Source organism: Physeter macrocephalus, chromosome 10, assembly GCF_002837175.3.
Source record: "Physeter macrocephalus isolate SW-GA chromosome 10, ASM283717v5, whole genome shotgun sequence".
Lineage (NCBI taxonomy): Eukaryota > Metazoa > Chordata > Mammalia > Artiodactyla > Physeteridae > Physeter > Physeter macrocephalus.
The window spans coordinates 20,847,902-20,866,161 of NC_041223.1; the positions used below are offsets into that span (position 1 = coordinate 20,847,902).

The 18,260-nt window shown below is 37.6% G+C and overlaps 1 protein-coding gene across 10 annotated transcripts in view; it reads right to left on the reverse strand.

Annotated features, from left to right (window-relative positions):
• Positions 1-18,260, reverse strand: part of UTRN (utrophin) — a 517,905-nt gene that overhangs the window by 401,087 nt on the left and 98,558 nt on the right. For all 10 annotated transcript variants that reach the window (XM_055087454.1, XM_024122697.3, XM_024122701.3 and 7 more), the window contains one exon: positions 10,043-10,104. In XM_055087454.1, the coding sequence (XP_054943429.1) occupies positions 10,043-10,104 (62 nt within the window). The remainder of the gene's footprint in view (positions 1-10,042; positions 10,105-18,260) is intronic.

Here is an 18,260-nt window from a genome sequence, read left to right on the forward strand (position 1 = left end):
CAGTGCTCAGTTTCAGCAAGCAGTGGCCATTTGAGAATCCCAGCCCACTGTTGGTAGGACTTCTGGTTTCTCAAAAGAGCTGGAAATCTGAATTTACGTGTATAATCTCCTGATATTTGTAATGTCCTAAAACATTGTGCCGGATCAACAAATCTTGTCTACAGGCATACTGGATCCTAGGATGACTGGTAATCTCTCTCATAGGGCATAACCACATACAGGGGAAATACAAGATTAGTCAACAGTGAGTCCTCTGAGGAACTGAGAAACTCTGTGGAAAGGACACACACACACACACACACACACACACACACACACACCACCATCCACAGACTAGGGAATATGATTGATTGCAAAATACCAGCAGAGTCATTATACTTGCGCAGACCAAAAAAACAAAGGAGTCACACCAGATTCTTCTCCTTTCACTCATTCCTCATCTCTAATCCATAACAACCCTGTCATTTCTACCTCCGAAAACACATTCCAAAGGTGACCACTACTCCTTAGTGGCCCCACTCTCATCCACGTCTCCAATACCAGGCCCACCAACCTCTTTATTTCTGCAGAAGAGTCAGAATAACTCTAATTTTAAGGTGCAGATCACATCATGTCATGTCTCTGCTTTAACCTAATGGACTCCCATCACGGGGAAATACAATTCAAACTCCAAATAAGAGATCCCATGTGGTCTGCTCTCCACCCTCTCTCTAATCTAATAATCTAATACTGTATTATTCTCCCCTTTCTTCAATACTCGCAAATCATAATTATTTCCATTGTAGGTCAAGTCTTTCAGCAGCAGTAGTAGTAGTAATGGAAAAAAAAATCTATAAAAGATTGAATAAGAAAGCAAAATTTAGGAAGTGCAGTTTGGAGCTCTTAAAAGGGTGAAATGTTACTGCTTTGTAGAGACAACAAACAAACCAGAAGTAGAACTGGGACTTGGATTTGGGGTTCAGAAGACGGCCTCCTTTACGTGGTGTGCCCTGCTGGGATGACAAACGCAGTCTGTGCCTTCGTGGCACTCAGAATTTAAACAGAGTAAAACAAAATCTGTACCAACAAAAGCACGGGGAGCACAGCAAAAGGGCTTTATGAGCGAGCTTGATTCTGCTAAATGTGTAACAAGTAAGAAATACAGTACAGAGTCCTGTGATTTACCTAATCCCATTATAAATAAGGGAGTTATTAACTGTGTATAATATGGAGAAGAGTGAAAAGATAACAGTGTTTAAATGCTTTCACCACTAACATGTCTGATGATGGTATCTTACAAACAAATAATAAATTTGAGCCCTTTCACACTGTTTGATGACTCTGTCATTTATTTATACTCTTCCTATTTTCAAAATAGGATTTGAGGCAGCCTATTCGATTCAGTTAATATCCCCACTGTTTACAGCATGTGTGTGTATGTATGTGTCTGTGTGTGTGTCTAATTCTGTATCATACACATGTATTTATATGGCATATATAGATATATATACACACATATATATATACATACACATATATAGTGTTTATACCATAATGTTTTTGCATTCTTCTCAAATCAATCTGACACCCCAATCAATTTTAAAATGATGCTCCAGCATGTGATAACATATTGTAAGTTTTATAGTCTCTCTCTTTTTTTTTTTGAGTGATTTTTTTTGGCAAGGAGTTGGTTATTTTAAGAACTCAAAAAGAAGTGAATGATTTAATTTAATATGTCTTTTAATATTTTAAAAACCAGAATCTTTAATTTATGAATCCCAAATCTCAGCACTAATAAAAATGTAGCTCTTACAATTCTTCATTTTCTTAAAAAACCAATAATGTATCAGTGAGCACTAGGTACAATGTCATTTCGGTTATGTTTATGTGTAAATGGATTTCTTTTAAGTATTTTACAACAGAAACGTACTTTTTCTCTTGATGATGGAATTAAAAGTGGTTTTAAAAAGTCTCTTTGGATTTCTTCTATTGTAATGTGTATTATTGTATAAAATAAATATAGATTGTTGAAAAGTGGTATCTCTAGTTAAAATTAAGCAAACTGACGAAGTTAGGTTCACCACAGTTATGACGCATATAGCTTAACGGATGAAATGAAGAGCGCATAACCTTCAATGTCTACTTTAGGATTCAGCCCCACGGTGAAAGAGTGAAAGCAGCATTGCTTTCGACTGAAAAGCAAAATGAGTGCAATAAAATGCCCAAGGAGGTCGTTAAGCACCTTGACAAACGAAAACCAGCAAAATGTGCCACAGTCGCTTAAAGAATTCGTGAGTGCATGGCTCTCAGCCATTCTCTTTATGAATTCATGGTGGTCAGCACAAGCTCTTAAGAACCGAACAAGATTCCGCTTAGAAGCTTGTTTGGAAAGAGGGGGGTAAAGAAGAAAAGGGAGAGAGAGACTGGAGAAACAGATGGCTCAGGGAATCCTACTCGTGTCATAGTAACTACACAGCAGTGATTTATGCAGTGCTTACAATGGAATCAAAGCAATGAAGGTGCATTTACCTTAGAAATTACAAAAAACTACACAACACAAGCTAAATCAAATATCTTGCAGAGAATCAAAAGTCAAACAGCATGTAACAGAATTTTTACCTTGATTTTGGCAAGCAAAGTAACCGAGATAGTGCTGAGAAAACTGGGATGATAAGGAACCACGTGTGGGCTCCCACGCCTGGCGGCCAGGGGCAGGGCCACTTGCACACTCCATGGGCAAATAACCAGGAGAGGTCTGCAGGCCGACTCAATAAACAATACAGCTCATTCCATATATGTACAACTGGCAAAGCACTGGAAATGTTTGAAGAATGCAGTTCCTCAAAAGATAGGCTTCCATGGGACCAGGGTGAGGCATTAGTTAGGGCATTGATAATGATAATGTATAGGAAAAGAGAACATTTCCTTTGTTTAATAAAGGAGAGGCAGCTGCCTTGTCCCTTCCTTCTCCTTAGGGTGTCTCCTTAAAAACATAATAGGCCCAATTTTTTGGTCAGGAAGTAGATAAACCCATCTCCAACTTTCCAATGCAAAATAACAAAGACCTCAAAATTAACTCAAAAGTCTCTCTGGAGGTTGACAGGAGTCTATCCTGTGATTTACCTAATCCCATTATAAATAATGAAGTTATTAACTGTGTATAATATGCCTCTCCAGGAGGTACACACTCGTTGTTCTTTATTCTACTTTACTGTATGTTTGTGTGAAATTCTGTCCAGACTTTCTGGTCTTCTACCAACTGCCTGCATGCACCTCATCTGATAGGAGTATTCAATAACGAAGTGTTTTCTCTGTATTCTACGTTGAATAAAGATCTTTTGTGAGAGGATTTTTTTATTTTCCCAACAGATTATAAAAATTAAAATAACAGTGTCAGATACCTCCACTTCCCACCCAGTCTGGCTCCCCTCATGATTAGCCATGCTTGGAGGGTACCTAGCAGTAGCCCTTGGAGCTAAAAGCTTCCTAGGGCAAGTACAGTTGACAATGGTCCCAGGATCTCCTAGTCCTCTTTAACAGAAAGAGCTTCTTTCCCCCAAAACCACCACCTCTTCAACAATCCTCTCTTTATAACTCACTGGCCCACAGTGACCTAGACCTACTCATCCACGCACCAGAGTCCACCTCTGAAGGTGGAGATGGTGGGGTCACATGGGCTGAATGCAAAAGCACAAGGTAGGTGGCTCTGCTCTCCCCTCTCTAGGTGAAGGGTGAAAAGGAATTTCTTCTCAGCAGATCAATACCAAAATTGATCATCAACTACAAAGACATAGCATATACCAGCAAATTTCCAAATTTGTTTTAACGATTACAAATACTAATAGGCTCAATCAAAATCATTTATTAAGTCCTCAATATGTACAAACACAGCATGTTAAATAATATTTATGTATAGTTTCTTTAATTTAACCACAGTAACTAGGTGAAAGTCACTCTACAAGTATAATGTTTGGAACCAAAACAATCAAACTGAATGAAAACAAACAACAGCAAAAAAAAAAAAACCCAAACATATTTACATAATATAGCTAAAACATGTCTGGAAGCTGTTTAGGAATATGAAATGCATTTTACTGTTTGCTTTAGGGGTACTGGTGAACAGACATAAATTGAAACTTAAGGAACCACTTGAATATTTATGGCCCCCTAAAACACATATTCATGAAAATAAATCAATAGTAGACCCAGTGTGTAACTCCAGCTCAAATCTCTACTATAGATGTTATTTATCATCACACAAGGAAGCCTGTACAGTCTCCTTCACGATACTAAAAAGAGGACTAAACATCTACAGACTACTTTTGTTGCACCCACCTACACATCCTTTCCCACGTCTATTTTTGTGGCCAACCACTTCCCACGTGAACAAAGTTGCAAACAATCGGACACTGAAAGTAATGTCCCACTGTCTCAAATGGAACACACTGGAATCGCTCTTCACACTGAAACGTGTAAAAAATGCTTCACAGATTTCCTCTCTTAAGTCCTATCAATTTAAAGTTCAAGTGCGGAATAGTAACTAAATGAAAACTTGGCTCATCTTTGTCTTTGAAAAAGAAAAAGCAGAAATCTGCCCAAAGTGAAGTTCAGCATTTTTAAGTTGGCCTGTTCTCTACTTAACCTTTATTTTCAAACTTCCTTTGAGAACCGCCTCAGCAAACCGATAAAAGCGCTTCTGCAATGTGTATGTCTCTGCTCTGACAGATGAACAGCAAGTCAGCCAGAGAAAATGCAGGCTCAAAGTCAGAACACATTTCCCAACACTGGGACGGTGAGGCCTTCGCTGCCTCCCTCGGGAAAACAGCTCACTAACAAATGAGGCTCTTAGAATCAGAGTGGACAGAACCCTCAACATTTACCCACCAGACAGTGGAATAAAGTGGGCTTAATGAGCCAATGCTTTTTTCTGCTTCTGGTTTAAAACATATGAACAGCACAGATCAGGGATACCACAAGTTTGGGAGGGGGTGGTCCCTGATAGAGTTTTAATTTAGCATTCCTAAGTAATTATAATCTCCTATAATGTTTCACAATAATGCCTCAATATTTCTTAGCAACATGAGGCAAGCTATTACGCTCAAGTGTGTTCTACAGCTAAAGAAATAAAAATAAAGTGACCTGAAAAAAATTGGCTAGTAATTTGCCCAAGGTCACAAATAAATGAGCAGCATATCCAGGAATAAGTATTTAATTTCCTAATTCTGATCTCCTTTAGATAATCATTTTCTCCTGAGCTCTTCATAACTTCTCAAAACCCAACAATCATAAGTTATTCTACACTGTGTTACTTCTCAGGATACCCAGACTCCAAAGTGGTGCGTATTCTGTGACATAGTAACAAGGACTTGCAGCAAAAAAGAATATATATTTATAGTGAATGCTATCTTAGCTATCAAAATATTATTCAGTATTCTCAAGCTGTTTACCAAATCCCTTATCGAGGAATGAACTGAGCTGATTTTAAGTTTTAAATCTCATTTTTCATCACCATGAATTTAGTAGATGGATCCTATTCGAAGAATCCTATCCCATAAATAAGAGAATCAGATGTATTAAATCCAAATGATGATTTAACAATCTCTCCAGCATATCTCCAAGACACCAGGTAAATGTAGAAACTTTGCAGAGCTGGATTTGTTTTTGTGAATAAATGGAGCAAAGGCCCCGATGCATTCGTTTCCATGAAATAACACAATTTATGCCACTTTGCACGCAATTCCACACTCTACTCCCATCTAATTCCAATACAACCACTTCCAACCGGTCTACGGATATATACAGTATTAGGTATTTAAATGGATGTTTCTGTCACTGCCATTCATTTATTTATTAAGGCTACAAACACTCACTGGGTGCTTACTAAATGCCAGAAGCCCTGCACCCATGGAGCATACCACTGTCTAGGAAAGGAGAGACAAATATTTTGAGATGCAATTATTTAAAGGACAATTACGATATGTGCTTCAAAAGCTAACACTTTAAGAATATAGAGCATATCTACCCTAGTCTGGGAGCTCAGAAAAAGTGTCCTTGGGAAAGTGACATTTAAGCTCAGGCATGAAGGAGGAGTAGGAGTTGCCCCAAAAAGATGGAGGAAGGAGCATGTGTAAAAGCCATGAGAAGGGGCTTCCCTGGTGGCGCAGTGGTTGGGGGTCCGCCTGCTGATGCAGGGGACACGGGTTGGGAGTGGCCACGTGGCCACAACAGTGAGAGGCCCGCGTACAGCAAAAAAAAAAAAAAAAAAAATCTAGGTGAAATTCATTCCCATATTCATTGATCAGACAAACCATCATAGAGACCCAGAAAAAAAAAAAAAAAAAAAAGCCATGAGAAGGCACATTGCGGTGGCCGGAGTATGATGAGGAGCTAAAGTAAGGTGAAATTAGGAGTAGATTGGAGGGGGCAACTACTTAGGGTCTTAAAAGCCAAATAAGAACAAGGGGCAGCCATTGAAAGATTTTACTGAAGAGAAAAGAGGCATTTAGACTTACACTTTAAGGTACACTCCAGCTATTCTGTCGAAAATGGAAGGAAGGTTCCAAGGTTCAGGTGAACCATGGAAAAGAAGAACCAGTATTAGATTATGACAGTGGCCCCCTTGTTCAGGAATAATTTTCGAAAAACGATAAAGTCATGATTCTCATACAAATGTAATATTAAAGTATGTTAAAGACTTTAACTCATTAAGTAATCAGGGAACCAGTAGGGTGTTACAACCGGTTCAAAGAAAAATTCAAAAAACCACATGTTTGTATGCAATAAAGGAAAGTTGAAATAAATTTACAACAGATGCAAAAACAAGTCTATCCAAGGGGAAATAATCAATTGCATTCCAGCTACTTTGCATTTTTATGGATAAGAATCATTTGCACTACTATCTGTTTTCTACAAGTCACTGAGTTGTACAGTAGCTCAAAGATGATGGAAAGCAGATAACCCAGATGGCTGAGCTGACAGGACTCCCACTAATTTTTCTGCTCATTGTAAAGTCTTTCACAATTATTCCTAACTCAGATAATAATGACTTGGCAAAGGGGGGTGTCAGAAAAGATGGAGAAAAATGGACAATGTTAATGTTGAATGTATATGGTTCTAGAATCAACAAGATTTGGCATTTGAGAGTTTGGCTGGGGGCGGGGGATGGGGGGGTGCCTCAAGAAGGAGATGTCTAGGGGAGGAATTTAAAACAAATTCCTAAATGGCAGAAGATGCCATCAGGGGCTGTTTGGATTTCTCAGCACAGGGGCACTATTGCTCTGTAGAGGGACTCATACTGCACAGAAGAAGCGGACTCAGTCAATAATCATATTTTAAAGTCCACCACAATAAACCAAAGGACATGGATAAAAAAGAAATGAAATAAAATCTGTTCCCCTCAATAGGATTCTTTTTTCTCTTGCTAGCCTCTGGATTACTTAGCGACACCATGCCCAAATACAACCTTATCCCAACTCAGCAAGAGTCTGTGGGGAGTTTATGGAAATCTCCCAGTTTAGAACTATTATTCCCTTTCCCAATGACCAGCATGGAAACAGCCTGACTTACGGAATTAAAACAGCCAGAGGAAAGGAAAAAATGTGGCTGAAGTTTAGTGTGACTGCTATGAGCTCTCCTTTTTTTATATATCCACATAGTCATAATTCCTTTGAGAAATGTGTTCTAGACCCATCCTAGTTTCCTTCTAGACTTTGATTTCTTACTAGAAGCAATCTGAAAGGAAATGTTTCCAGGGTCAGCTCTACTTTGACATTTTTCTCCAAACAAAACAAGCTTTTAATAGTGGCCTTAATAAAAAATTGTTCTTGAAAAAAAATCTAATAGTGGCCTTAATAAAAATTGTTCTTGAAAAACAACAACAAGCTTTTAGCTGCCATGTCAGTTTACATAACTGGATCTGTTACTAAAAATGATAACATTACCTGGTCTTTTCATTGTCTTGGTAATAATTACAAGCTTCCTGGGGCAAAGAATTTACATGGGACTTAAAGACCTCATTTAATATTACAAAATAACATATACATTACAAATGTATAAATTTAAATATCAAGTTCACTAAATAAACTATTCTAGTACTACTGGACTTTGTGTTCAGGTCTTTTTAAAGATACCAATGGCCCGTGACAAATATTGAGATACTTCTTGAGAGAATTCGGTTGGGTACATGACCCAAATGGTCAACAGATACTGAGAACCGTTCAGTGGAAAAGAAGTCACAGGACAATAACTGCAGTGAGGATATTTTTTAAAGCTCAGAGTGAAGGAGTTCTTGGGCAGCACTGAGGTCAAGGTTCTAACTTTGCATGTGGACCTGGAAATGACGTGGATCTGCTGGGCGATGTTCCAGTCCAGAAGTCTATCACGTGCTGTCACGGTAATGTCTTGTCTGAGCCAAATTCATGGCAATAATGATAAGGTTAAACATTTTCAATTCTTCTTTCTCAATTGTCTAAAATCTCAATTGTCTAAAAATCTCTATTCTCCTACTTTCCCCCTTTTTGTGTCCTATCATACTGTCTACCTCTCTCTAGTCTCATAGAACAGGAACAAAAGTAATTCATCTAGTTTCAAATGTTCCCTAAATGTAGGTCTACCAAGACTATGAAGCTTTCAAATTGGTCTTCAAAATCAGTTCTAAGGTAATTCTTCCCCAATGACTCAAATAAGCTCTAAAAACTAGGTCTACTTAACTTGCTCTATCTAGAAAATGACCATATTATCCTCAGTAATAGTCAGGATGGATAATCTTACACAACTGGGCACTCATGAAACCCTTGGGATAAAATATCTCATATCCAGACCCTTTTAGTTCCTAAAATTATGTTGCCCAGAATCTGGTCACATGAAGATAGATACTTCAAAAGTTTTGAATAATGTTGAATCTAAAGCACCCAGATGTTACCTGTGCCTCTTGAACAAAACAAATAAAAATTTACCAAAAAACACCTATGTCTGCTTTGGAATAATCCTACACATAAAACCACCAATTAAGAGAGTAATTCTTCTTCTTGACCCTCTGTCAAAGTCAGGCAGTTTTCACATTCCTTACATTCTCAGAAGCAAGATAAAATAGCCCTCAACAAAAACTTGAAAACCTAAAAATACATTGCAATCAGATAACCAATTGTAAATAGTGGGATGTGGAACAATTTTTAAACTGCACTGTTACTCAAAGCAATCCTGAAACATTCTCATTTTGCCTCAAAGAAATACCAATGTTTATTTTCCTGGCCTTTGCAACCTTCTCAAATAGAAAAATATGAAAATTTTGAATTTAAAGCCCCATAACGGGTCTCTCTTTATTTTATCTTGCTATAGTGTAGTCCTATAATCCATTAACCTGAAAATTCTCCTCCCATCTCAGATTTAGAGGACAAAATTCCAACTCCAATAACCAGTAGATAATTATATTAGAACAAGTTTTAAAATAGCACTATCAATTTCTCTCTTCAGGATTCTCTGTCCCTAAAAAAATATTGATCAAAACATTGATATGTTCCAGGTGGGTTAGAAATGCTGAGATAGAACAGATTTGGGGGAAATAAGTGAGGAAGTTCACAAAAAAAGAAACACAGGGCAGATAAACATTATGAGCCATAACCATGAGTATGACAATCCCTAAACATTTCTACATGAGGTAGAAAGGCCACCTGAATGATACCAACTTGCTTTTAACCAGGCAAAAATGAAATCATCATCTTTTTAGCTAAGTTAACACAAAATTTCCCCAAAGAGATATTATTTCCTAAACGTACCAAGAATTCACAGAGTCCAAAGCAGCACACTGTCACCTTGGTATCTAGAGAATGGTAGGTAAAAATAAAGAGCTGTTTACACCATGAATGTTTGTACCATGAACTGTTTACACCAGAATTTCCATATAAACAAATTATAGAGAGAATAAAGGAAAAATAAATGTATCTGCATACTCAGAAGATTTCTGTTAGGTCACATTTCATGGGGAAAATTCACTGCACCTCCAACCAAACTCCATCAACCAGAATGAGATATCTGAATCATCAAAGTTTTTGAAAGACTCTGTTACCTTTGAAAATCGAGCATTTATCCATTTGGTAAAAGTTTTCTTCTGCACGTCATTGTGTTCATCTGTGGGAGGGAAAAGGAGAGAGAGGGAAACGTATGAGAGTTTGTACCTTTACTCAGGGTGCTAATTAAGACTAGCTCCATCCTGGAGAGTTTTAAATTGTCTATTAGTAGCGTTCACGAGGCACAGTGATCCACAGCTAATGAAGAAGGGGTGGCTGACGAGTTCCGCATGTATGGAGCCTGCTAACGAACGCCTGTAGCAGAGGGAAACCCGGGCACCCTCCCAGGAAGCTGGCCTTCTCACTCCACACCTCGGCATATTACCACCGGCCATTAAACCCACATTCGTGAGGAAAGAATCAGGACTTCAGCTTCAAAGTATTATACGTGATACTTTCTGTTGCATTTTGTTTAAGTGCAGTTTCAGCATGATAAAAATGTTGTAGAACATTCAACACAAAAATCAAAGCTATCCTTTAAAACCTAAGAAACTCATGATTTCCCTCCTTTTCATACAAGTCCTACACCCTCCAAAACAAACACTACTATAAGGTTTATAGCCAATTCCATAACCCGTTTTTCTGTAATAAGACTGACAGGACAAAGTTTTTTGTTTTTTTTGCGGTACGCGGGCCTCTCACTGTTGTGGCCTCTCCCGTTGCGGAGCTCCGCGGCACGTGGGATGTTCCCGGACCGGGGCACGAACCCGCGTCCCCTGCATCGGCAGGCGGACTCCCAACCACTGCGCCACCAGAGAAGCCCACAAAGTTTTAACGATCTATAAAAGCAATCTACACATTTTACAAGCAGAGAAATCAGAGTAGTTTTTTAAAAAAATGATCCACTTTGGTTTGGATTACAAATTCATTTTCCAGGCCACACAAATAAAAACTGACCTTAAAAAACTAAAGCATCCTGAACTTCTTGGAGATGGGAAGAGTGACTTAGTTAGGTATAAGGAAGCCATGTAAAATGGGAATAAGTAACACTTACAAGGGCATTGCGAGGACTTGCGGATATACGTGGAAAACACTTGGGAAAGAGCTGGCATTGAGCTCTTTGTTGTTGTTCTAGTTATAATTATTATTATAGTATATATGTGAACAAGGCAGATAAATATCCATATTACCCTTCCTGTTACTTCTAATCATATCCTCTTCAACTGCTCCCCAATTCTCTGTTAAAACTAGCAGAGTCATTGTTGGCTTAAATCCTACAAAGCAGCATGTTAACAGTCCCCGAGTAGTTCTGAAAGCTGCGTAAGGAATATTTGGAATGGCGCAGAAAGCTGCGGTCCTGTCTGTATATATACACACTGCTTGTTCCAGTACCCTGCACACTGTCAAGCTGCTTCCCACGTGATAATAGCAAAATAATAAGAGAGAAGGCTCAAGTGTGCTCTGCCCTCAACGCGTCAGTTTCAAAGGGCTGCCTTCAACCCAGACCTCCTCACTCATCCCTAATAGCATAATTAGACGTTCACCCACTACTTCACTAAGTTAGTGGTATCTTTAGGCCTTACTCTGTTCTGGAAGGAGAGTTTGTAATTAAAAGGTCACTCCTGGAATAAATATAGCAGCAGCATCAGAAAAGAGTGCACTTCTACAGATCCATAAAGGTAACGAGACTGACTCTGAGACACAAAGGGGGCAAGTGGATGAAAAACAAAACGGCTTGCTAAGAAAATTCATGTTGCTAATTGTGCTAAGAGGTGGCCTTCCTCCCAGCAAGGACAAGACAGTCAGCATCAGCCTCAATTTCAGGCCTTCTACCATCTGATCAATGCCACATATAAGCCATTTATTAACCAAGAGGATTTGCTGACACACTTTGAATGTCTCAGCCTTGACCATCACACCCGAGAGAGACAGAGCTGAGAATATATGCAGTATATAAAGCAGGAAGACACATCAACCTGCAGAGTGCTATAGTAGCCCCACCAGTATGAATTTAATATTTAAATATCAGTGTTCAGAGCACTTGGAAAATCCAATAATTTTGCTATGAACAAAAATATATATAAAGGTCATAAATATTAAATTCTCTTAATTCTGTAAAATTCATACAATTTAATAATTTTTACCATAAAATGGGGGAAATTTTGAAAAATAAATTTTATTTTACATTTTATATTTATATTTCTGCATTTTATTTTTTCTTAACCTCTTTTCCAAGCATTTAACCTTATTTTCAAAAACATATGAAAATATCTAATACTGGGTTCCTCTCTAGAGATAGTGTGAACCAAGAAATGAGTACCTGTCACCTTAGCAAAGGATAACTAAGAACCTTCAATTTTATCACATATAGAATGAGATCAAATTTTAAAAATAGGTTCCCATCATACAGAGATGTTTATAAAAATTAAAAGGTAATGTTTCTATGATAGTCTTTATCTTAGGGTCAAAGTCTGAATATGAGTCTAAGTAAATGATATGAAATAAAATGTTGGCTTGTAAAAGATAAATTGTCTGGCATTCAAACTTTTCAAAAGTACTCCAAAATATATAAACACTGCTTTATTCATTTTCCTGGTACGGTTAAAGGGGCGAAAAGGGATTTATATCTCAATAAGCCTTTAGTTCACATTTCCCGTTTTTCAGACACACACACACACACACACACACACACACACACACACACACACACCCTCTCCTATCTTCTACCAGACAGGAATTCAGTAAAAGACAGGAATTAGCCTGCAGCTTTTCAATTATGAGATTTTTTTAAATGTAACAAATCTGAACACTTACTGGTACAGAACTGCCCTCCACACCACAAAAAATTATGCTAACAATCTTGGCCCAGGTCTCTGTTTCAGGGAGGCAAAAATTTGCTAGCAAAGTGATAGCAGGACAACTAAAATCCTAAATCCCGCTATTCTGATCAATCATTTTGCCCTCCTAGAAATTTATACCAAATTTCAAGTCTCAAATTTGTTCAACTCTCCAGTATCAATCAATTGGTTATTTTGATGTTTCCAAAATAAAAATGTGTAAGCAGACAACACAAATTTATATATAACTGGATTACTTATATATGTATTAAGTAACTATAATTTACATGCTAAATATATTCTTTCAGGATTCCAAACACGTGTTTTCTTTAGATTTGGATTTTTTTTTTCTTTTTTTTTTTTTTTTCCCAGTACGCGGGCCTCTCATTGCTGTGGCCTCTCCCGTTGCGGAGCACAGGCTCCGGACGCGCAGGCTCAGTGGCCATGGCTCACGGGCCCAGCTGCTCCGCGGCATGTGGGGTCCTCCCGGACCCCGGCACGAACCCGTGTTCCCTGCATCGGCAGGCGGACCCCCAACCACTGCGCCACCAGGGAAGCCCTAGATTTGGATTTTTTTAAAAAACATTTCGTTTCTAAAAGCCTTTCTTGGCTTAGTAAATCTTACCCATTAATGACCTTTCTCCATTAGGGGGACAAACACGGGACTGAATTAGGAGAAGAAAAATGTGTTAAATCCCTTAAGGCTGATTTTCCAAATTCTTCCTCTAAATATTTTGCTCTTCTTAAAACGCTTCTGACAAGCTCACACAGATCCAAGGGCCGCTGCCCAGCTTGGAATTTTATTTCTGTGATGGGTAAGAGAAGTGAAGCAAGAAACATCAACAAAACCGCCAGATAAAATCTTCAAGGAACCTAGTTTAAATTGTTTTTTCACTTCACCAGCTCAAATGCACATCAAAAATTCTTTTAGCGGAACCGAGCAACAAATGTCAATTTAAATCTTAATCTGGAAATGTGGCAGGGAAATTAGGAGTTGTTTCCCCTATGGAGACACACAAGTCTCAGGAACATGTATACCACCATTAAAACTCTACTACAATTAGAGAGAAGGAAGGATCCTTGAAGCACATCTTTTAAAGCAACTGAAGAGTGTCTAACTGGCTGGTGATAACCTGAGTTCAAAAAAAATGCAACTATTCGGAAAAGAAATCCTTAGACTTTAGGCCAAAAGAGAAGTATCTTGTTGGATGGTTTCAAACTTAGATTGACCTTATTTGAAGCCTCTCTCACACAATTTAACACACCCTAGAAAGCCAGTTTCTCATTAACAAAAGAGATTATTTCAGAAGCAATGAAAGTATCACAGACCATACTCCCACTTCTTTTTCTGGGTACTCTACGTGAATCAGCGCCAAGACACATCTCCCACTAGGGCGCAGTCATGTCATTTTCCTCCCTTGTTTTCTCACCCCCAATCTGTGATCTCTGAATATCACCAATTCATTTATTCAAACAATACGCATCAAAATGTCATATGGAAACATATAAATATTTGTAATAATCTGTAAAATATTATAAGCAGGTAGAGAAAGAAACAGAGATGAGACAGACTGCTCTCAAGCCAAGTGCTTAAACTCCTGAATCTGTTTCGAAATCTGACATCCTCTAACACAATATTGTACATCAACTATATTCCAATCAATCAATCAGTCACTTGTTAAACTAATCCTACCAGAAACAAAAAGCTCCTTTTGTTTTTAAACAATAAAATTCAATTCAAAAAAATTTTTTTTTAATTTTTAAATTTTTAAAAAATGTTTTTGGTCTGACATTCTCAGAAGACCTGAGGAAAACCTTAAAATTAAAAACGTGCTTTTCAAAACTGTCAAAACTACCTAAATGTATGAGAAGTTCAGATAATTAATATTTCAAATGATCTTTCTGTAAGTTTATCGCATTTATATTTTGGAGTGATTAAAGCTAAAAACTGCATTTAAAATAGACTTTCACCAAGGGATGACTATATAGCTTTAAAATCTCAGCTATTTTTTTTAAAATTTGAGTCATTTCTATTAGAAGTTAAGTAAACAAATATAAGTAAACAAAAATAAATGTTTAGGACATCTTCAAAATATAAGTAAATAAATAATAAATGGCTTTGCTTCACTCTTTAAAAGCAAAAAACAAGCTGATGGTCTCTTCAGGAGAAATGGAGATGGATGGAGTGAGAAGGAAAGGAAAACAATTCCACTTATCAAATGAGAAGGCTGAGACCCAGGGACAAAAGTTAAATGAATCATCCAGCATCACTCACCCAAGAAGTGGCAGCGTCACAAACAGAACTAGTGTGACCGACTCCTGAGCCTGTGGTCAATGCACTGCCAAGTGACCAAAGAGGTCAACGAGAGTTTCATGGGGGAAAGGGGGCATTTAAAATATATTTTGAAGAACAGATGAAATCTGTCTGCTTCATAAGAAGATGGGAAGAAGGGCATTCTAGACACAATGAGACATGATAGAATACTACACTGCCCTCAGACCCAATACCTGACAAAATAGAGCATATTTCATAAAAACATAATTGTGTATCTATGAGAAAACACAGAGGGCTGTAACACATAATGATATCAAAGTAATGTTCTAAAACAAACCAAACTTCGGAAAGTTTTCAATCCTGAAAACTGTTTACACAGTAGAGTTAGAAATATATGCTCAAAAAGCATTCTCGTAAGAAAACACAGATTCTTTGAAAATCAACCTCTTTTTTTTTTTTTTTTTTGCTGCACGCGGGCCTCTCACTAATGTGGCCTCTCCCGCTGCGGAGCACAGGCTCCGGATGCGCAGGCTCAGCGGTCATGGCTCACGGGCCCAGCCGCTCCACGGCATGTGGGATCTTCCCGGACCGGGGCACAAACCCGCGTCCCCTGCATCGGCAAACGGACTCCCAACCACTGCGCCACCAGGGAAGCACGAAAATCAACCTCTTTAAGCCAACACATGCTCTGCTAATATGTAACCCACCCACTCTAATCCCAAACTCATCACAATTCTGGAGCCCTTGGGTTCCAGAAAGTCCACAGTCCCACCAGGACTGTGTACAGTATTTCCATCATTTTCAGCACTGGGGAAATGTGTTGAACATTTCCAGCATTGTTCCAGCTGAGAACCAACCTAAACAACGGAAACTACCCACCTCACTATCACAGAATCAGAGTGTAAAAGAACAGGATGGTATAAAAGGGTACCTGATCGAGTGGACCCCATCCTGAGACCAGAAATGTTAGAAGCAGTTAGCTGGTACCATAAATAAAGTCAGGATCCATGTCTCCTAATCTAATACTCCTCCTGCTCTCAAGACTACCTTCTTTTTTTTTTAACATCTTTATTCAGATATAATTCACATGCCAAACAAGTCATCCATTTAAAGTATGCACTTCAATGTTTTGGTATATTAAATTATTAATGTTTTAAATTGTGGTAAAATATATATAACATAAAATTTGCTATTTTAACCATATTAACGTGTATAATTCAATAGCATTTATTTCATTTACAATGTTGTGCAACAATTGCCGCTGTTTCCAAAACTTTTTCATCCACCAAAACAGAAACTCTGTAACCATTAAGCAATAACTCTCCCATTCCCTCACTTCCCCAAGCCCTGGTTACCTCTAATCTATTTTCTATCTCTATGTATTTGCCCTTTCCTAATATTTCATACAAGTGAAATCACACAATATCTGTCCTTCTGTGTCCGGCTTATTTCACTTAGCATAATGTTTTCAAGGTTCATCCATGTTGTAGCACGTGTCAGAATTTCATTCTTTTTTTGCAGCTCATAGTCCATTGTATGTATGTGCCACATTTTATTTATCCATTCATCTGTTGATGGACACTTGGGTTGTCTCTATCTTTTGGCTATTGTGAATAATGCTACAATAAACTGGTATATTAGTGTCTGTTCCAGTCCCTGCTTTTTAGTTGCTCTGGATACACCTAGGAGTGGAATTGCTGGGTCATTGGGTATTTCTATGTTTAGATTTTTGAGGAACTGCTAAACTGTTTTCCATAGCAGGTGCACTATTTTACACTCCTACCAGCAATGTATATGGGTTTCAAATTCTCCACATCCTAACATTTACTTTCTTTTTTAAAATGATTATTATGATAGCCATCCTAATAAGTGTGAAGCGGTATGTCATGGTTTGTATTTGCATTTCTCTAATGACTTAATAATGCTGACCATAAGACTACATTTTAGAAATGCAAACTACCAAGCAAAATACTACCCAGTAAAATCCCCAAACTTTTTATCCTGAAAACTTTCTGAACTAGCCCAAGTTCAAAAGCATGCTACTACAAAGTGGCTGGGATTCAGAGACAGCTCTTTTGCATTTAATCCACACAGTATTACAGAATGATTAATTTATGCCTCAAAGAATTATGTTCAGAATTTAGATATAACCATTAATTCCTGCCCATCTTCTAATTTTAGAGTTTATTTACCTCGTACCAATTTTCTCCTTGATGAGCTCCTCATGCTTTTTAAATGAATGCACAGGAATATAGGAGGGAATTTTTTCCCACTTTCACTTTTTAGAGCTGCTAAACTTAACTGAAAAATATCTGTAAGGCTTATAGGCATCTGACATTGTTTGAAACCTCTGTGGAAATATCTTTTAGAAAAACTCAATATCTTAGATATAACCATATTATATGTGTTGCAAATGCAGAGGAACAAGGATTTAGTTTATGGGGACAGAAATGGTAAACTTTACATACAGACACTTCACTTTGGACTTTTGTCCTGAGAGCAAGAGAGTTTTATTAAAAGCACTGGAAATATCACAGAATAAGGAGATATTATTTAGGACGAGCTGAATGAGTCATAAAGATGATGAGTCACTGTCATGAAAAGCCGATAGAAACTAATTTTTCCTTAGTGACTGACAAAAGTCAGACTTGTTAAATAAAGATCTGTTATGTTCTAAACACTGTCTACAGAAACCTCAAGAAAAAGTGACTGTTTCATAAACATCTATCTCTAGATGTAGAAAATCCATGCAATGAGTTTCCATGAGAAAAATGTTTTTGAATATAAAAAACATTCCAGTGATCTGATCTCAGACAAGTTCTTTGTCATAAGTTCTACTTTCCAAAATAGGAGCAAAAACGTGTACCTTCAAGATAGTTAAATATTCATATTTTTGATTTTTAATTACTTTTTCCCCATATTATGAGGAATCTCAAAGATTCTTTATTCCTCATAAATCCATATGATAAAGCAATAAAAATATCCAAGAAATGTACTTCCCAAACAAAAAACTTAAAGACAAATATTCCAAGAAAAAGAAAACAATAGTTTCAAGTACCCAAAAAGCTCCCTGCACTCCTATGTGGGAATGCTATTATTTTATATAAAGCTTTATATAAAGGTTTGTAGAAAACTTTTAACTGTACACCATACAGTTATAATCAC